Raw genomic sequence first — 21,504 nt, 5'->3', positions numbered from 1 at the left:
GATGTTGTAATTGATTACAGAAAAAAAGTAATTGAATTACTCCAAGCGTTACAGCTTGACAAATGTAATTGAAGCGTTACAAAATTACACTTAACTGTAATTGATTACAAGTAATCAATTACTTGTAACGCGTTACGTACAAGTCTGGCTGTCGTACAGTATTCTAAAAGTCAAGTGCCCACATTGTCTCAAAGACAGTGAGCCAGACTATGCAAAGAAACAAAAATTTTCTCTAGTTTTTGGAAAGAATGACAAGCCACAGCTAGACAGAGACCACGATCACTATGCCCAGGTTGTGGGGCAGATGGCTCTGACTGGCTGTTTGTGGGGCGCCTACGTTGCTTGCTCGGAGAAATGGATCGGCTGAACCGTATTCGATTTAAACAAAATGAATGGCTCGAAATGCGCAAAAAGCTGGACAGCTTTTTCTTTGCATACAACCTTGCCTATCTTGTCAGGAGGCAGGACACGTGCTAGTGTCTAAAACTAAAGGCAATGAGTAAAAGCCACTTGGAGAGTGGAAATGCTTTCCTCACATTCCACTTGACCGGCGCAAGCTAGAGCCATACCTGGCCCAAGCTTGTGCCGGTCAAGTGTGCTACTTGGGTTATGTTCACATTGTGACATTGTTAGCGCAAACACAACATAAGTGCATTTTCTTATTACTTCGAACGAGTATTAGTGGGGTGCAAAATTTTACCGCCTACATTATAGTCCTAAATGAGCCCTTTTCATTAAATAAGAACTAATTACATCGTTTCGATTTAAAAAAAAACAAAAAAATGTGATGGCTTGTTTGCACTAACAACGTCGCACTCTGTACGGCACCACACATTTCAGCACTATTGTTACGGACTGTAAAGGCGCCCTGGTGTAGCCGTGTGTGGAACCTTACAGATTGCTGTGTTTGCAGTAGTTATTGCTTTCCAACGTTCATGTCCAAGCTGTCTAGTGAGAGGTGTTTGTGCTAAAGATGTTGAGTTACATACATTTCTGAATCTGCATGTTGGTGATATTCACTAGTCGCAGCTAGTGCTGTAATGAGCAGACACTACTGCTGAACTGGAAGTGACATTTTGTACTAAATTTTATTTTGTTCACATTCAATATGGAACCGACAGATAAAGAAGAATCAGGAGCGCCATATTTATCTCTACTTTAAACACCGGTTCATTCGCACAGATTTCTTTCCATTTTAGTTTGTAATAACAGGTTTGCAATGTTTTAACATTATTTGTGTGACTGCTTGTGTGAATATACCATGTCTGCGTCATGCCAGTTTCAACCACCCTGTCGCAAAATAAAGTGTTACTGTAGATTCTACACCAACTCGTTTGTGAATAAACCCGTTAGCTCACAGCAGCTGTGGGCACCGCGCACATGCAGAGTCCTGTTTACGAAAGAGCTACGCATATACGCATGCTCTTTTGCGAGGCCAGTGTCCCCGAATGGATGCGACGTCGGAGACCTGAATTTTCGTATATGGTGGGAACGAAAAAGACGGGCAATACAAAAGTTTCAGAATTTATGCAGTTTTAATATCTTGTCGAACTTTGGCACAGCGTGCTATCGCACTACTCTGCGACCGCTAGGGTGACCACGTTCTAGAAACAAAAACGCATTCAATGCAACTGTTTTCCCCCAAAAAAATGCACAAGCATGGTGTCCAGGATAAGTATTTTTGCTGCGAGGGAGAGATAGGGGTGATACTACGTCACACAACAAGAAAGTTATTTTGTGAAAGCCCACAGGTTAATACATGTATGGCCTCCATACTTGTCACTACTCAGTCCACCGTTTCAGGCAAGCTACCCAAATGCTGAATAAGCGAGCACTGAAAATTGCTGAGGATTGCTGCCACAGTCCAAATCTGGTTAATCAGTGGAGCCAAGGTAAGAGGTATGGGCCGATCAAAAATGTGATACGCCTTTATCCTTTGTATCCTTCGCTCCACATGTATTCGCAGTGAGGCAAACTCTTTGGTTTCTTCGACTTGACTGGGCGAGAATATGCGGCCCTTCAAAAATGGGGGCTAGTTCAGCTTCACACCTCTTTTTTCCAAAAGGTCGTGGATGCGAAACCCTTTATCCGCCATTACGGCATCACCAGCATCAAACTCTAAGTCTAGAAATCCACTCCTTATTACACATTCTCTGTCTGAACTTGAGCCTGTAAAAAGATCTGAAACAAAAGCTACAAGCCCGTTCGGAGAGACACCAATAAGGCCCTTGAATGTGTTTGTGGACTTGTATGACGAATAGGTAGATGACTGGAGAGACAAAGAAGACGGCACCTCACACTTAATTTCAGTGGCATCCAAAATTACTCGTGTCGACGCATACTTTTCAGCAAATTCTGGTGGCATGGTCGCATCATCTGTTTCCCTAGGTGCCTACAGAGGCAACACGCTTAGTTTGGCATACAGAAAGTTCATCAACGATTTGCAAATTCTTGAGACTGTCGATTGTGCGATAAAAATCTATGATCTAAATCTGCCTCGAATAGACCAAGGCGTAGCCGAACAAGAACTAAGAATAGTTCGTTTTCGGTGCTCAGCTTTCGTTTACGCCCCTTCAATGATCCTGTTCCGCTGCTGCTCTCTGCACGTAAAACGTTGCAGCCACCATCCCCGGGGTTGATGCAAAGAAGCAATTCAACAAAGTGTTTGTAACTTGGAAGGCCGGTATAGAACATAACGTCTTCATCACTGTCCTTGAATCGTTGGATGGTAAATGGAGAAGCGTCTTTTTTTTCTTGAGCAAGTTGGCAATCAAAAGAGATCTTCTCTGCTTGCAGTTCCCGAATTGTTTCTCTTGCCATTTCCAACTGATGTCTGAGAAGTCCACACTCATCTCAAAGCCTTCCAATTTCTTTGTTCAAGCCTTCAATGATGCTTGCCAGACGTGCACTGTCTGTTGCGGGTAATGTGCTGTGGTCAGTAGGCTCCAGTGGGTTTTCAGCTCCAGCCCGCACTTCATTTGTGCAACACACAGCTGGATCATCCTGCATAGTGTTGTCTATTTGTTGGGATCTTGGCGCTGGTGCATCAGCCTTTAGCTGTGGCGGTGCACGCTTTTTTGGAGGTTTTCGCACTATTTTCTTTTTGGAAAAGAAGAAAACGGATGGGCACTGCCGTATCACGAAGGAGCTTTCGGCCACTCACAACGCTGGGTATGTAGTCACTTTCATGAAAGTGTTTCGAGCACAGCTTCGTCCACTTGCTTACTTGAAACTCGGGGCCTTCATCCCTTCTCATCGCGACAATCCATTTTTTGTAGACCATGGGATCTTTAGGGAAGCGATGGAAGGATACCTAAAAGGAAAAAGCAGAAGGAAAGTTTAATGAAATATTTCAAGCAGGGCTCATTTTCACTCTGGCTCACAAATAGCCAAGCATAGTTGCGAATCACCAGCAACGTTCGTGAATGAATGCGCGCAAATGCCATCGCAAATGTGTTGAAGTAACCCCACAGGCAAAGTGAGCTGAAACGCTCGATTCGGCCTTAGTCTACGTACGCGGTTTCCACAAGCTCCATAATTTCTCAATTTGTCAAATAGTTCAAAGTACGGCGTCTTAACAATGCATTTCATATCTAGTTGGAACCACAGCTGTATGGAAAACTGGCAGGTAGGCAAAAGAAGCACAAAGGGCTGTTTCAGCTCATGTGCACGATTGCAGAGTCGGGTACGGTCTGTACGCGATCGCGCGGTTCGGCCGCGAGCGTGGGCCGGGCCCTCGGAGGCTAAGGGCCCACGGCAAACGTCTATGTCTCTATGAAGGGGCGATAAACAGCAAGGAACCGCGACACGTTCCCCTCGCCCAGCTTAATCCTTCCTCGTCGGCCTCCGTGACCGCCTCCAAATCGCTCCTGCCACCGCACTTACACAGTAGGAGTTTTCATATACAAAACACGGTAATTAAAAATCTGTATTGTTCCCCACTACACTTTGCGAGTGTAGTTGCTTTGACAAAGCGAAGCCTGGTCTGTCGGAAACATCTAACCCAGCCGCAACGTCGCCCGGCACGCAGAAAACATCGACTACTTTTTATGGCCTTTCATTGCAGTAAAAAGCCGCTACTCGACCTCTACGTTCATCCAGTTAGGCAGACTCCACGTTACCATGCAAAGAGAACGCCCCGCGCACCGTACAAGACCCTCGATCAGCGTGCTTGCAAACACTCGGTCCGGACGAGAGCAGTATGAAGCGACTTCACGCACCGCTTCTTCGGCACTTTCCGTCTGCTTCGTTTACCGCTAAGAAAGCAAATTTTGTGCCACATACCTCATTTCCATTGCTGTCCTTGATTCCTCGCTGTTAGCACAACGGCGCGCAGCAGTGTACAGGCATCTTGCCGGTAACAAACGGAACGGTCTCACAGCACGCAAACCAGACCGGCTCCGCTTCTCGCCAACATCAATATGGCGGACGGGCTTCTTTTTGCATTCACCAGACGGCGCAGCTAATTTCGCATAAGGCCTATTCGGGAATTTTTAGTTTTTTTCCCGATTTTGATAGAACCCGCTCGGGGGTTAGTTTTCGGGGTTTGTCTGTAAATAGAAAATTCACCGAGCTCTGCTTTTACGTAAGGCCACCGGACCTTTAACTTCTTAAAAGTGCTAAAAAATCGTTTCTTGCACGTGGCATTGATCGTGTTTAGGAAGAAGCTGCTAACCGTTCCTATGACATAGGAGGAAGTTTTAGTGGATCGTTTCAAGGACTTGGTCAATACTTCAGCTTGGGCGAGTTGGTTAATCATGCTAATACTTCACACACACCATCAAAACAGATCCACACAAAGAAAACACACCCACGCACGCTGACTGTCAACTCTCGGATGGTGTGCTGTCTGTTGTGCGCTGTGAAGTGTTGGCATTTCAAGGACTCCGATAACGATACAGGATACCCTGCCGCTGCCTTTGCGCATGCATCGTATCGTTATCGGGTGTGTCGGAGGCATCGGAATAATCTGTCAAAACTCTCTATCACCAAGCTGCAGTCGATACACTCAATTAGAGTTCTTGTATATAGCTACCTACGGTTGCAGAGTTGCGGATAGGTCCGCCATCTTGCCCTCAAAAGCATCCAGATGTTTTGTAGGAAAGCGACACTTGTGTCTGCAAGAGTCGGGTACGCTCGGCGCTGCGCCGTCGGTGAGCGCTTGTTCGTTCCGCTCTATTTTTGGCAACCACATTATGCTTTTAATGCACGTGTAAATAAATTTTCGGGTAAATACGAGCCTGTGCACCACGCTCGTGCAAATAAAAAAATATTCCAAATAAAGAGGTTGCAAAGAGATTGGTGGCGGCGCAGTCGTGTTCGGCGTTTCGGCTTCTCTGCAGCGCCTGGATGCTTTTTGAACCTCGTGATCTCGTTCGACGAATAGAGAAGCAAGAGGCGCGGGGAAATCAGATGCGCAGCTCTGCTCCCCGTTCGGGGGAGCATCTACAGGAACGCTTCATTCCTTAGCTCGTTGATCGCTCGGCGAACGGCGCGCGCGCAAAACACAACGGGGCTTTAGTGGATCGTTTTCGGCGCTCCGATAACAATGCCCTATATCGATACAATTCATCCGCGAAGGCGTCAGCGGAGCCACAGATATCGTTATCTCAGTTATAGAAACGATGTACCAAACCTTTCTAATAGGTGGCATATTCTGTGTTAAAAAGATATGTTTTTTGTGTTTTTTTTTTACATAATCTATGCTAATGAACCGGTATTCGGGCATTCGCCGGAACCTCATATTGGCGGAATCACAAGATCAAATTCCATTTCTTCGCCTGCCACGCTTCCCCACGTTGTATGAGGCCGCGGTCCCACTGGCAATAAGGAGTATTCACTGGGCGCCATATTTGTGGGTGCTATCTAGAGCGCATGCTCAGAACGAGCCCACATCAATAGGCTGCTAAGACCGGCAATCTTGAGGCTGCGGAATGCACGTTACAAACGAACTGTGGAAGCTCGCCATCAGCACGCGCTCAGCAGTCGCGCACACAGCTATGGCCGCCAGTGAATACTTTCTATAGATCATACAAAAGGCAGCCTGCAGACACTAGAGACTTGGGGGAAACCGTCTTAGCCCATCCGATACGGTACCATGGGCCCTCCGGTACAAACTGCGCATATGGGTGTCTTCAGAAGCAGCGCATACGCAGTTTGTACCGGAGGGCCCCACGGTACCGTATCGGACGTGCAAAAACGGTTCCCTAAACCTGTGTACTGTGTGAGGCGCGTTTCTTCCCTGCAGAACGGCCCAGTATCGTCGGTCATAAACAAAAACGTGTGCAGACATGTCCGACGCATGTATGAAGCCATCATGCTTCGCACAAGCTTGAGTCATGTCTGCACATGCTTCTGTCATCACGTCCGCAAAGAAGTTCAGTCCTCTTTTCATTGCTGTACGCGCAGTGTGCGCTGCCTTTCGGCTGGTTTCCAATCCTACACTAGTGCCAGGAAATTTCTGCTGGTCACAAGAAACCAGAGTGTCGAACCGATATTTTTATTGGTTCGGTTCGGGTTCGGGTTCACGGCTTCCGGTTCAGTTCCGGGGCGATAAAAATAACGGTTCAAACCGGTTCGAACCGGTTCGAACCGGTTTGAACCGCTAAATTGAGAATATATGTTCCGCGTTGTTCTGTCAATAGGCGCTATTTAGGCTGTGAAACTAACTGCTGTAAACGATCTGATTTTTGCGAGGACCTATTTTTGAAAATTTCGCGAATCGCCTACAATTCGCGAAAAATAGGTCCCGCGAACAATTTCGGTAAAATGTAAACGGATTGAAATTTATAGTGAGATTTCACCGCGTCGAGAAAATAACAACCCGCGAATTATTCCAAAACTTCAGCTTTGACCTAAATCGCGAAATATTGAGCCCACGAAAAATAGTCGTTTACAGTATATAGTCTTTTTTTAATCGTTTGTTCAATTCAGTTTTATTCTCAGGTACCAAAATTATAAAATTCTGTTATTTATTCCTACACAACAAGAAAGGAAAATCAAGATTAACATACAAAACGTCGTGTTTATACGACTCAACATCCCTTCGTTTACCAGAGTCACATATATTGTACCTGAATTGAAATGTTTTCGGAAGTGAAGTAGGTTGCCTAAAATACCCGTGATTGGTACAACTTTGTATCGCAGCATTAGGTGTTGAATCGTGGTTTTGCCCTTGAACTAAGGAATTAATTACAGTGAATAGAATCACGAAATGGGCACCTCGTCGCCATATATATCATGACATGTGTTTTACGGAATACGTTTCACAATATATATATGATGACGAGACGACTGAGCTTAAGGGAATATAATTTTCAAAATGTCACGAAAGTCACGGGACAAGTCCTTCCAGTCCATATTTTATAGAAACACTAAGCGACAATCGCAATGCTTGTTTTTCTAACTAGCATATTGTTTGCTCTCAGCACCATGATGCGGGCGACGAATCATGCGAAAAGGAGTGGCTGAAATTGTTCACTCTAACCTATGAGCACCTTAGTACTGAGATCGAATCTGACCTAAAACAGTGCTTACCCATGTGAACATTTCCTTATATTGGATAAACTGGCATAGCCTGGATGTTGAGGTTTGCTCTTGACAAAATGCAGGTCAATTTAATTTGCAAATAAGCATCACCCTCGCTAATTGATGATTTTTGTTAAATAGAACAAAGTGGTATTTCATGCTCTACTCAATTCGGAAGCTACCTAATTGGACACTTTCTGAGAGTTTAAGTGTGCAATCGTCATAGTTCCACCACTCGTTCCAGTAAAAAAAGGCGATAGTAAAAACACATAAAAAACGCCATAATAAACTTCTATATATTTAAGAAGTTATATATGCGTGAGGAACACAGATAGTTATTTAAATTAGCTTCAAAATAATAAAAAAAAACATTATATCTTTTCAAAATCACCTATAACGTGTCTATAGAGGATAAAAGCGCCGAAAAATATTTGCCGAACATCTTTCAGATAATTTAAAGGCGCATTTACTTATATATCTTGGAGGTGAGAATCTTCTATTTATGCTGCCAAATCTTCAGACAGGAATTAAGTATATTTTTATTATCATCGATAAATTTGACTTTATGAAGTTCACATAACCGCCTGAGACCAACACGGAAGGACGATACTCGAAAATACGCCAGCTGTTGTGTCTTCGGCAACGTGCTTTTGTTAGCTGTTTTGCAGTGTAAAATAGTGGGTTGCAGGGCATGCCAAAAAACACTGTGGTCACATGATATATCGGAAGGCAAATACACGAAATGTGCAGAAATAAGGAGATGACACGCAATTTTTTTCTAAATAATCCCTTAAACAACGCTTTACTGCAAAAAGAAATGCATAGAAATGCATAAAATGATATTCCTAATTAAACATAGATTCCGCGCAGGGCAAACAAAGATTTTTTAGAATCCTAATATAAATCACTTTTGGGCATCAGCTTGCCTCAGCTCGAAACGTCGCGGGATACTACCTCGGGAGGCTAATGTTATCTTAGGTTTTACGCGCACTTGTTTTGAGACCTTACTTCATGACTCTGTTCTTTATCAGTCATGTGCTCCAACATTTCATTAGGCTGCCGTATATCATCGCGAGACTACTATAAATACTACACAACTTTACACATTGGACGTCTAGTGCTGGTGTTGCGAACGTCGCACTTCACCAGAAAGCTGAAGTATTTAACATGGTTTGCACGTGACGTAATCGCACTAGATACTGGTTGTCATTGCGAGTTGTTCTTGCTGAGAAAATCAAATCCGGTTTGGCAAAATGCACGCTGCAAAAGTTTCGCGCTCAGTGCAAGCTATGTATTTGAGAGGCACACATTTTTCTTGTTGGTACATCGTCGTTAGGCACGGCGCGAGTATCTGGCACGACGAAAACGTGCTTTCTGGCAAGAGTGTTTTTACAAATAAAAGTTGTACCAACTACCCATCTGTCACTATCGTTTCCAGGCCACGCTTTCTAGTCTGCGCCGAAAATGTGGGGCAGAGGAATCTTTACGACACAGTATGCATTAAAGCTACCCCCCTCCCCACTCCCTTTTTTTTTGTAGTTGCTCCTCAAGATACTTTTTATTCCTCAGGGATTGCCTGCTCCGTATTGAGTGGTGTTCACTCGACAATTATATTTGTGTCACTTGTTAACAGTAATTCTTCCTTGCTTTAACTTTGCACCACACTGTGAAGTTTAAACAAAATACAGGGCGGTCGAAACTTGGAGAACTTGAGAGCGACACTCCTGTGAGACTTAGAGCGGCTGCCAACGTTCGGCTATCCCCGTGAGGCCACTAGGATCTTTCTTTTCAGGTATCCCTCCCGTACACACTAATAGTTCCATGTAACGTCCGACTAATACGTCACATTTAGACCCTTTAACACTTCTATTCTCGGGACAACTTTCTGAGGCAGTTCAGCAATAGCGAAAACATGTTTGGGAGCCTCAATGGTGTGCATACATGTAAAATCGGTCGTGCAGCATCTTTTTTTTTTTTTTTACCTTAAGTTCAATAAATACCGCTAAGTTGTAATCCTTGACGTTGATAACTTGCAAAAGCATCCATTAGTTTGCCCCTCCGCGAAATGGCAGACAGTCGAAAGAAAGAAATGAAACAGCTTTCCCCTCCTCAACTCACAATTAGAACTATCAGCCACGTGATCTGATCCTAATATATACACCGTCAGTGTTTATCATAGTCATACGCAGGGTTGGCAAAGCCCCACTAAAGCGACAAACAGAAACAAGCGACAGCGGCTAGCCTTAAACCAGAGTATTTCGCGATTTGACAGGCTTTGTAGAATAAAGAAGGCTATGCTCAAACACGAGTATCATGCACACGATGGTACCATTTGCAGGCTTGTAAACACTCGTGCTAACTTCGCGAGCACCGAACAACTCAAAGCCGTATAAAGGTACCATCGCGAACATGCTGCATGTGTCTGAGGCTTGTCGCTTTCGTTTGTTTCTGTTTCTAGCTCTAGCGGGACTCGGGCCCATCATAATCTTTGAGTTGAACACGAGCGTTACCCGAATGTTTGGCGATACTGGTTGTCATGAACCAGAGCATTTGACTCGGGATCATGACAATCGGGTACATCATGGTGTCACGTGACTCTCAGTGTGAAGTTGTGATGTCATGTGACGTCACGGTATCAACAACGTTAATAGATCTAGCGACGTCCTCAATTCGAATCGACTTAACGCGGTGAGTCACGTGACGTCACGGGGTCACGTGATGTGACATTACTTGACAGCATGTCTTGACATCATGACGTCACGTGACATTGTGACACATGGCTAATCATAGTGCCAATAAGAAAGCGCCGCAAAAAACCAGGATTTATTATACATTGCAATTCTGTATATGACGATTTGATCAATACGTAGAGGAATACACGTGCCAATAATAATAAATTTGTAATACTAACAAAAAAAAATACCGTGAACCGTTTTGAACCGGTTACCGTTATATTTTTTTCCGGTTCAGTTCCGGTTCAGTTCCAAGATGACGGCGAAGATTTCGGTTCGGTTCAGTTCCGGTTCGGCTAAAAATAACGGTTCTGTTCCGGTTTTCGGTTCGGTTCGGTTCCGGTTCGACACCCTGCAAGAAACAATGAATGAACAAAGGAAGAATGATAAAACTTTCAGCCTTTCCACTCTGATGAACAAGGAAAACCAGCGAAGCTGTGCATTTCAAAGTAATGGCCGGCCGCAAGTCGGCAAGCCAGAGTGGAAAGGCTGCCGCCATCTATAAGTGACGGCGGCAACCAGATACGTGGCTTGCCGCAGTCGCTCATAGATGGCGGTAGGTGTCCAGAGTTCGGTGTCTTCATTTCTTCGCGGGAGACACGATCCTGGGGAAACTAGCCCTCAACAGCTCCGCTGTAAAAATTGGTGCCACCATAGCGCGAGCTCTCTGTTTTAGCAGGCTTCCATTGCGCACTCCAATCACACCCATGCGTACGATAGTAGCGGGTAGCAAAAAACTACTTTTGGACCATGGTCTCCGAGATCCCCGGTGCGTAAAGCTCTTTTCTGGCCTCTCCATTCGCTCGGCCGTCCCGCGAAAAGAGCGTGATTATACTCTGTTCCTCTAGTCGCCCGTCGAAAAGCGGTGCTTTCTAAAACAAACACTGCCTCGGCATCCGCACGAACAATGTTCAAAACCGAAGAGCCCCTAGCGGCTCCAGCGCGCATTCTTTTCTTTACGTGCCACTGAGCATCAAAAAAGACGAAGACAAAGCAGACGCCGCCTTCCTTTAGGTTAAGAGCGCGTGGATATATCGCTAAAACCAAGTTGTTGGTTCAGGCAGTGGAGTCTGAGTCATGGCGGACGAACACGGTCTTGTTTCTGATCCCTCAGGTAAGGAGGATTTGGCAGACAAGTTTGTCTACCTTAGGCGGGCGTGACTTCCATCCGGGAAGCCGTTATTAGCTATGCATTGACCATGTGAGTGTGCCTAGCGTCCCAATACAGTCCAGTGATGCCTGTGGTAATGGCAATCCTGAGAGCAATGTATCTTCATTGCAAAAAAAAAAGGATAGAAAGGCCTGTTGTTTCTAAAAAAAAAAGAGGAAATTAAATGTATTTACACATAAGATCGTAAGTTCTATGCATGGCATGCATTAGCGTTCTATTAGCGAAAAGCCCTGCAGCTGGGCGCATATTGTCTGCATCATCATACTTTTCACACCAGATATTACAGAATCTTAGTAGATCGTTCCAATGGCTCTGCTAACGATACCCGACAGGTGGTATCGCAGGTATCGGAATGACCTACTAAAACGCTCCAATTTGTGTTTCCCGACAAGAGCGGCATAACCATCATTATTGTGGGATGACGTCACATTCTAGCCATGGTGCGAGTAGTTATGCTGTGTGCTTGTTTAGAGAGCGGGAAGTTACTCAGCCTCACTAACCATCTGATGCCTCCGGTGTACATGAGCACTTTAGCCATCGCAGTGCCACGGCTAGCCTGGGGTTGAACCAAAGCAGGGCAAATAATTCAACCCAAGATGGTCGGGTTTCGCAGCGCGAGTTTTCGCTGCACGAGCTCTGAGCCCCGGAGCGTTAGGACGATCTCCACAGGAGCGATCAAGTGAAATAGCAGACGGCACTTCTGTTGGCTGTTTTTGCAGCTCGCGCATCCGCAGGACTAGCGTCGGCCACCCTCTTCAGACGTGCAGGCCTCAAGGGAAAGAACAACGTTCCCCCAAATTAAGTTTGTACATGACGAACACTGGGTGCTCTCTCTGCTCAGAATGAGTAAATCCGGGGGCAGGTCAATTGTTGAAACTTAAAGCATTGGCCCGGTGATATTAGCTACCTTTCGTATGATGCATGATCTGTGCAACTTGGGCTTTAGGGGTTTGACTCCAGTCATCCGTCCATCGTATCGTTACTGAAAGACTCGGGGACTTACAGGTGCAACTGACGGCGGCTCTGCGTCGCGTCTTGCACGCGTGGCAGGCAAGGGGAGTTCGCTCTCCTCTCAGCTGCACCCGCCGGCGCATCGCGGCTTCACGGCGGCCTCTCTCCGAGCCCACGACTCCCCGTCCGGATGTCGGAGCACGTACTCGTTCACGTCATTGAACGCCGGACCCGGGAGGTCTTCAAACACCGGCGAGCCTCTAAGACGGACGGGCAGCGGGGACATCATCATCGGTCGGTTTTGCCTCGTTGTTTCTATGCAGGTTGGCGTGTTACGGCCTCTGAGCGCCGCCACCTTTCTCGCTTGGGGTGCGCTCGGGCGCGGCCATAATCCAATCACGACGCCTGCCTCGAGATCAAAGTAAGGCCACATCCGAGCGCGCCCCGAGCGAGCAAGATGGCTGCGCCCGGAGGCCGTACTTGCAAAGATGTATTAGCGCGAAAATGTTACGGTGGCGCCCTCTTACTCTTTTGGTCCGCGACGTCACGGCCAGAAATTGCCTCGCCGTGAGGACATGAGTTGTGATGCTGGATATTTATGCCCAGTAGCTCGAGAGCGACAAAAACAACGGTGTGTGTAAAAAAGAGGTAAAAAAAAAAAACACGGTGGCAGTTTAGAATCATCGCATTCTAACACCACCCCCGTGAAAGTGATCTGTCTGATATTGTACTCATTTCCGTCAATACAATCTGAATTAATCCATATAAAGATGTCCTAATGAGCGTTGGCCAATCGCGAATGCCGACTACAGCGAAGCTTTTGGCCCTCTGCGTCGCCAATAGTTGTTGGTGTTAATCTTGCTTCGCCAGTTGCAGACGGATATGGTGTTAAATTTATAAGAGTTACACGGAACGACCATGGAACAAGTGATGTTTCTTTATAGTCACACACACCGTCTCCAAAGAAGCGCGCTTTGTGGGCACTTTGCAGAAACCAAAATCGAGAGAAGTGAAGTGTGTGCGCATCCGCAGAGCCGACAGCAGCGCCACCGCAGTGCCGTGACGTCAGAGAGTTGAGAGCGTGGCGAGTTCCAGCATGTCATTATCGATGTGCAGCCAATCAGATTGTGACGTTGTCCAACAGAGGCGCCGAAGGACTAATCACGACGTCTTGAATATTTAACGTGAAAAAAAAAGAAAATTATTCTTCACTTCGGGACATATGTAAACCAAAATTGGTATTGGAGGATTTTTTTTTTTTTTAATGTGCTTTTACGAGATGTTTACAAGAGCCGAATTCTACCGCCCGAGTAAAGGAACCGGGTAACTACATTCAGATGCACTAATAATTTTGGTGGCATCTTTTTTTTTTTTTTTCTTAAAATACATTTAAAAGCACGCGTTATCTCGTTCACGCGAAATGTGCCACGCTCTTTACCGCGAGTAATAGATTTTGACGATTCTACAACTAGCCCATTCCGAATCTTTGTCAATCAAATATATTCCTTTTAAATCCCATCAGCTGTTATGAGTTTAATATTTTATTTTTGTCTCTGCTGCAGTGTACATAGGCACGAATCGGTGTATATAAATGTGAACACCGTGGACTTGCATAAACACCTCTACACCCATACGCAAGACCGAATGTTATTAGCAAAAGCTGCGGTGCCTACCGCTCCAGGTTCGCTTAGATTCGTACCGCTGCTTTCTCCTTGGCTTTATGCTTTTGCATATTTAATACGCAGTAGAATCATGAACACTGCTAATGCGGAGCGCAAGTTCGTCTGCTTCTTTTGCAGGGGCCGGGGTGACGTCAGAACGCCGAGCTCTCATTGGCTATGACTGAAGGATAGTGGGCAGACCTCAAGGCAGGTTGTTTTAGATCTGCTCACTATCCTTTAAGCAGAACCAATCAGAGCTCAACGTCTTTCTGACGTCACCGCAATTCCTGCGGAAGAAGCAGACGACTTGCTCTCCGCATAAGCATCGATAAATGCACTTCAGTTTTATTTTAGCAATGGAAACGCCAATTTATTTCGTATACATTTGCCAAATACAAATACCGAAAACTAAAAACTGCACGCGTAAGAGGTACCAGCAAATATATATTTCCCGGCTCTTATAAAGCTATCCGTCCTTACTTCTTCAATTCTTCTTGTGGCTTACAGTTAATCAATTCTGGTTGACCAGCTTTCCTTTGCCTCTGGAGATTCCCGTTTGTCGCTGTTCAACATGAAACTTGTCCTTATTGTTGAACTTTTTGACCGGTCCTGCGACGTGCCCAGGAGAGGTACTCCTAATGAAGCCGTGTCGTCGGATGGTGGCATCCGGTGATCTCTTGTCCGACATGGTTCAAGTGGAGCTGGAATCTAAGGCCGACATTACCGATTTCCACGGAGCCCGAAGTCAGGCCGAGGAGGAAACTCCTGCTTCTTGGTAAGTGCGGTGAACCTCCAACTCTCTCTCACGCTCTCTTTTTGTCTTTTATTTTTAAAGAGAAAGGAACAAACTTTCTGTTTTTCACAACATTGTTTAGGGCTCTTCAAACCCTAGCCATAAGTAAAAAGTGCGTGGGCTCCCGTCAAACTACTTTGGGCAGATGACCAATTCAGGCGAGTCTCTCCTGACATCACGTGGCCACGTGATCGGGCCATATGACGTCATTGTGTCAAGGAACAGCGTGACATCAAGGGGTCACGTGGCCATATCATCTGCGGGCGGGAAGCTCTGTGCATGACGTTTTCTCCCTTCAAGATCAAGCACAGGGCCAAAACCCCTTATTCTCAGACTTAAATAACAGATAAAATTTCCTTTTAAATGTATTGTTCTTATTATTAAACGTGTATTTAATGAAATGGTTCTCTCTTTATTTGTGAACAACGTCAATGTAAAGTCGTTATGACCTTCCCGTGAGGCGTTGGTCCTTTTACGTGGGCACATACAGTACCGAAATGCCATATTAGGCTTGATTCAAGTGGATTGTATTCGGCAAGCGTAGCCTCCACGAGTTTATTTAACTTAAACTTGGATTGAGCGCGTTGGTAATAGATTCAAAAATACGAAAGAGTTAGACAAAACAAAAAGGAAAGGAAAAACATTTTTCGTGTATTTAATCAAATGGCTTTCTCATTTCTTGTGAACAACGTCAATGTAAAGTCGTCATGACCTTCCTGTAGGGCGTTGGAAAGATGTTTGTCCTGTCCGTCGTTTTTGTCTAACTCTTCCGTAGTTTTGAATTTATTTAACTTCACCTCCTTTTACTCCCGTCATGACTCTTGCATCTACCCTTTCATTACCTCCCTTCTACCGCAGCATGTACACAGCATATAAGGAAGAATGGTTAAAAAATCAATTGATTTTAAGTGGATAGATATGACGATCTTTGGTTGCTGAGCCAACGATTTTACTGGGTGCCTTGTTATGAAAAACGTTCAGCCTTTTCACTCTAGTGAAGAAGGAAGACCAGCGAAGCTGTGCGCACGTCCCGTGTGTTTTTTCTTTGTCCTCGTCTGTTTTACGCGCTGTTTCCTACGATGAATTCCTACCAACTCGCCGAACTATCCACTCTTTTATGACAGCTGGAAAGGTTGCCGCCATTTATGAGCGACGGCGGCAACCAGACTCGTTGTCTGGTTGTCGCCGTCACTCATAGATGGCGGTAGCCGCCCAGAGTTTCGCGTGGTTTTGAGTCGACATTTGTTTGGGACCGGACACGAAAGTGGGAAAACTAGCCCTTAACAGCTCCGCTGTAAAAATCGGGTTTAGCAACACGCCCCAACATTTTTTGCCCTTAGTGATTACAGTTCGTGTTATTTATTCTTTTGCGGTGGAAGAAATAAATTAATTGTCTATTAACTTTTATATTTGCATATCGTAACACACCTGCGATGACAACGACCCTCTTCAGCGTCAAAAGAGGCAAAGCGTTTGGCAAGATGGCCGGTCTCATAGTACTTGTCGTCGGCTGGCTTGTTCTGGTGGCCGGCTTCAGCACTTATTATTTCCTGAGTGAGTTGATGCTAAAAGTTTCATGCGGGGCTCTTATTGTGGATTAACTCTTTGTCAAATGAATAAATAACGTCCCTGACTTCGCCTTTTGTCTTAGCCCTACTAATGCGGCAAAGGCAAAAAAAAAAAAAAAAAAAAAAAAAAAAAAAAAAAACACCGATCAACCTCAAATTCGTTAAGTGCGCACGCGAAGATACCTTTGGCAGGATTGCAGTCTCCCGGTTCTCGTTAAATGAGCAAGAGCGATTGAAAGCCTTCCGAAGGTACAGTGCTTCTCAAGCTTAACTCCGAAGCTCAACTACCCGAATATTGATTTATTGCGAGACACTCAAAACTACATTTGTCACGGCAACCGCTGGAATGTTTTCTTCAGACTGGGATCTGATTGAGGAATCAAAACGTTTGCGTACGTTTGCGTGTGTACATTTGCGTGCATTATGCAAGGGCTTCAGGTTGATCGGTGCCGCTTGTTTTTCTTTGTCGCCCTAGTGGATTTCAGGCATTACGGGGCGTTGACTTGATCTAGGCTGCTCAAAAGAACTAAGCAAAAAGAGCAAGTTTGATCTTTAAGACCAATGTTCCAGAAAAAAAAAAAAAAAAAACCCGCCGCCGGATGGCTTTAAAAACAGGCGTTTTGTGCAAGGCTCGTCAAAGTATTAGGCAGCGAAAAATATAAGTAATCGGCGCTAAGTCTTCATTTCCAACTCTTTTTCCTCACGTTCCTCTCATTGTAAACCGCGGCGAAAGAGCCCAAAAACCTAGTTGATTTTGCCACGCCGTCGCCTCCTTTCGTATGATAAATGCTGTCCTCTATGGTCACCATAACCATGCTAACTAATCTGCTGAATAAGCGCACAAGTGAATGCAACGTATGACGCCATCAACAGCTGAAGTCATTTACCTGATATTTTGACAAGCTGGCAAGGTCAAACGCTACACACAAAAAAAACTTGAGATCAGTAGCTCGAGGTGGTATCAACTCTTCCATGTAGAATGTTCTAGTTGCTAGTGTCGTGCATATAACATTCAGTGGCGCATATTTAATTACGTTATTAAATATCCCTATGTCATTGGCCAGTTCGACTATGCCACCGCTGCCTCAGTGTATCAAGGGAACTTGTCTCAGCACGTGCGACAACCTCGCTAGAGCTCTGCGAGCGTGGAGCACGAGAGGGCAGAGCACTCTCGTGCGTTGCCGTATGTCCCTTGTGAACTGAAGTTATGGCGGCATCGCCCATGCAATGAACGCCAACGTGGCTAAGGCACTCAGTTGAGATACTCGCCTTTGAAACTCTGACCGCTCGCGTCCACCGAGACCGAAAGCGATACGATTGCAGCGCCGCCCTTTGGCGGCGCTGCAGTCATGGTGCTGCGAGATGACACTAAAGTGAACTAGGGGAGGGGTAGTGAGTTTAGCGAGCGCTCACGGCTGCCGCACATCGTGTCGACGGCACGAGAGGGCGCCACTAAAGCATAGGCTGTCTACGTCGCCTCAGCTGAAGTCCAGACGCAGCCAATGCTACAAGCGCGAGATGTGGCCCAGAACGGTGCTTGCACTGCACGAGCCCGCGTGCTTAGCAGGGATGCTGAAATCCCCGAGCTCGCGCTTGCAGCATTGGGTGCGTCTGGACTTCAGCTGAAACGAAGTGTAGTAGCCCGTAGCATTTGCTGCACTACTGGCGTTATCGTTGTCGTCGCAGTCCATTCGGCATTGCACTTCAATACACATAAGCGACAGAAAATAAGGGGAAAAGATCTGAACGGGAGCCGATTCGGGCTACCAAACCGCCAAGCCAAACATGTTCGCCGAATCCCGTGGGAACGCTCGGATCCTCCAGCCCAGGCTACTGCAGCGCCGCTGCGTACATCCGGGGCCTTTCCACGCTCGCCGCTTTGCAGCGATGAATGGCGCGCGTCGGTTGCTGATCTCACTACCCCTTCTCTAGTTCCTTGTAATGACGCCACCGGCCCTTGCGCGACTTGACGGAGCCAGTACCGTCAGTCGTGCAATTCCCGGAGTGGTCACTGCGGGAGAAATGTCGGCGTTGCGATCGCGTTTAGTTCGGTTCTCGAGTACGAATCGGGGGGTACTTTTCGAAGCAAGCTCCTATGGCAGTTCCTTACCTGTGTTGTTCTAGTAACATTTCCGAACGCTTAGTGAGATCGTTTTATTGTATCTGTAGATGTACAAGGTCGAACAAATAATATAAATCCCAGTTTTCAGACCGCATACGTAAAATACGCAACGCAGAAATCTACCTGAAAATCCATGAATCTGGCGCAGCCGGTGGTGTTCGGCTCCCAAAATTTGAAAACATGACAATACCTAAAACCAAGTACGAAAAAAAAAAAAAAACTTTCTATCAGCAGACGTCAGCGCAGATATTCGTCAACCAGGAATATACGCTGTGTGGATGCTTGTGACGTTTAGTTCAATAAATATCTTGCCGGTTAAAACAATACTATCTTACTTATTGTATAGCTCACAGGTGGTTGCTTTTTTTGCGTGTGTGTGCAATAAATTCTGGAGGACCTCACAATGTCATTTTTTGTTTGACGAATATAGTATACGTAGACGTCGGCCCTTAAAAAATTTCGTTTCTCTGTATTAACCTTTGATACTTTGGTACTGGTCACGTCAGCGTTCCCGACCTCTTGCGTTCTATCACCACCGTTAGTGTCACATCCACAGATCTTCAGCTTTCTTTTTAGAACAAGTCGATTACTTATACGGGCAGGCGGAACAACCTGTAATAATTTTAATTTTGTTTCTTGATCTCTTTATTTACATTTACGTTATTGCGTGTATGATCAACATTCGGTACCCGCCATATAATAAAAAGAATTAGCAAACCGTATCCGAGTTCTGCGTACAACCGAAGCCTTTGAAGCTTGCTTTTAAGCGCCCGCCCTGCGTTGACGGTATCACCCAGGCGCGCGCTTAAAAGCATGTTTCAAAGGATCCGGTTAGGGTGCCTTCATGCGCGCTTTGCTTAGGGTGGTGGCATCTCGCCATTTTGTCACACACGTTTATTTTTATTTTTTGTTGAGAAGCGCGTGAAAGAGCGTGTCCCTGCACGCGCTTGTGGCGCTGACTGTGCTATGGCGACATTTTGTTTTCGTCGATTTCTTTGTATTTTCCTTGTGAGCGCGTGCTGTCGGTATCTGGTACTACAAATTGTGGCATCACTCTAAACAGAAGGACATTGAGGCACCCTAGATCCGGTAGTGCGGTAGGCGGTACACGCTTAAGGCCGGTTCAGACACTTGCGTTTGAGTGCGTTTGACTGCGTTGCGTCGAGTGCGGAAAGCTAGTCACCAGCACATCTGTGCTTCGTATGAAGCGTGGAATTCAATCCAAGGAATCATCTTGGCACGCGATATAAGCAGCAGGGATGTCCTGGTTTCTCGCTGCCGCAAAGCAGTCAAACGCAGTCAAACGCAACTGTCTGAACCAGGCTTTACGGTTTGCTAAAAGTCCCTAATAATCGCATCTCCCGTTCCGCAGGTTCAAAGATGTCCGTGTTATCCACGGACAGGACGCTGAATCTTTCGACGGTACTTTCCGTGGATTCTCCAGCCGGGCTACATCACCAGTACTGATGTCGTCCTCATTAATGATTTTGCCTCCGTCAGAGCACTTCGGTTCCTTCTTTGGATTATATAAAAAACGAAGAAAGTGGATCACAGCAATAAATAAGACACCTGCTCGTTGTATATCGTTTTGTTTTCTAACGCCCAGCAGAATTTATGAGCATTTATTTTATCGGCATGCGACGTCCGAAAGATTGTTTTTTATATCTCAGCTCTTAGGGAGCCAGTTTCCACGTATAACGGCGTCGCCGTCGGCGTATCGTGCGTGTTGCTTTATGGCACGTCACAGACCTATACACCAATTCAATTCCCCGCTAAATTTAGCGAAAAAACTGAATTGGTGTGTAGCTCTGTGACTTCCCATAATGCAACACTGCGCAATCAGTTTCGCCACTAAATGTAGCGGAAACGCCGACGTCACATGATTTCAACACCAATTCAGTTTCCCCTCTGTTTCACGCGCCCCCACGCGCACGCCTTCTCCGTATAAAAGATTCGAAGTAAATAACGAAAATAAAGCATTCACGAACGCGCGTGCAAGATGCCATCTGTTTTAGGCGTTTGCTTTAGGAGCGTTCCTACTGTTGAGGCCACCACGTTCGGCGCATGGAACACCAATCCCTGCATTCTCCTTGGTGCTTGGTTAATATAGCAATAGGTCTATTGGTGATGAGGTCACGGGACGTCAATTTTACCACTAAATCTAGCGGAGGAACTGAATTTGTTGATGGGTGGCGGAACATGAATATTTTATGTAATTTTCTCTGCTAAATTTAGCGGGGAAACTGAATTGATGTTGAGGTCACGTGTCGTCAATTTTCCAGCTAAATTTAGCAAGGAAACTATGGGAGGAGGGGAGGGTATGGAGGAGAAGGAGGGGGAGGGTTCGAAGGAGGCGGAGGGGAGGGAAGGAGGAGGAGCATAGGAGGAGGATATTGTACGGGATAGGAGGGGCATACCCTCCCTTCCTCTTCCTCAAGAGCTGCGTTCTAAGTTCGCGTCAAAAAGATTTGTAAACGTCTTTCATTTTTGTTACATAACTCAGTTTCACTGGAGCATAAAGCGATATTGGCTTCGATTGGTTCTGTCGGCTCGGTTGTAAGAACGAAAAGGTTCCACCCTATCTCACAACTCTTTGAAAAAGCGTGACTTGCGCGAGCAGCACAAGCTTGTTTTCAAAGTGAAAATGCCGTTTGGAAGCGGTCAATCACGGGTATATTCTCGCTTTTTTTTATTTATTTATTTATTTTTTTTGTTTCGCTGTTATTCAAGAATAATTGTGTATTTCACCTTACATGCAAGCATTAAGAAAGTGAAGTTTAAGTAGGGTTATCCGATGTTTTCCTCTCCACTTGACCCTTGGCACTTGTCTCTCCGCACAATTTTGTGTCGCTTCACACAAAATGCCAGACAAGAAGAACTAGTTAGACTAACACGCCCCAAGCCAGCCTCGCTAAACGCTGCCTGACCGGCCTTCGGGCCCTTCTGTGACTGGCTGCGCCACCCCAGGCGTCCGCAGCA

General features: G+C 45.8%; 1 protein-coding gene across 2 annotated transcripts in view; it reads left to right on the top strand.

Moving 5' to 3' along the window:
- LOC120842302 overlaps positions 1-20,073 on the top strand; it is a 36,688-nt gene extending 16,615 nt beyond the window's left edge. For both annotated transcript variants that reach the window (XM_040502011.2, XM_040502010.2), the window contains exons 2-5: positions 12,436-12,675; positions 14,667-14,817; positions 16,289-16,389; positions 19,898-20,073. In XM_040502011.2, the coding sequence (XP_040357945.1) occupies positions 12,436-12,675; positions 14,667-14,817; positions 16,289-16,389; positions 19,898-19,992 (587 nt within the window). In that variant the 3' untranslated portion in view covers positions 19,993-20,073. The remainder of the gene's footprint in view (positions 1-12,435; positions 12,676-14,666; positions 14,818-16,288; positions 16,390-19,897) is intronic.
- The last annotated feature ends 1,431 nt before the right edge of the window (positions 20,074-21,504 follow it).

Source organism: Ixodes scapularis, unplaced genomic scaffold (genome assembly GCF_016920785.2).
Source record: "Ixodes scapularis isolate PalLabHiFi unplaced genomic scaffold, ASM1692078v2 PGA_scaffold13__105_contigs__length_92229423, whole genome shotgun sequence".
In the NCBI taxonomy this organism is placed as follows: Eukaryota; Metazoa; Arthropoda; class Arachnida; order Ixodida; family Ixodidae; genus Ixodes; species Ixodes scapularis.
This window is presented reverse-complemented; position numbering and strand designations above follow the sequence as displayed.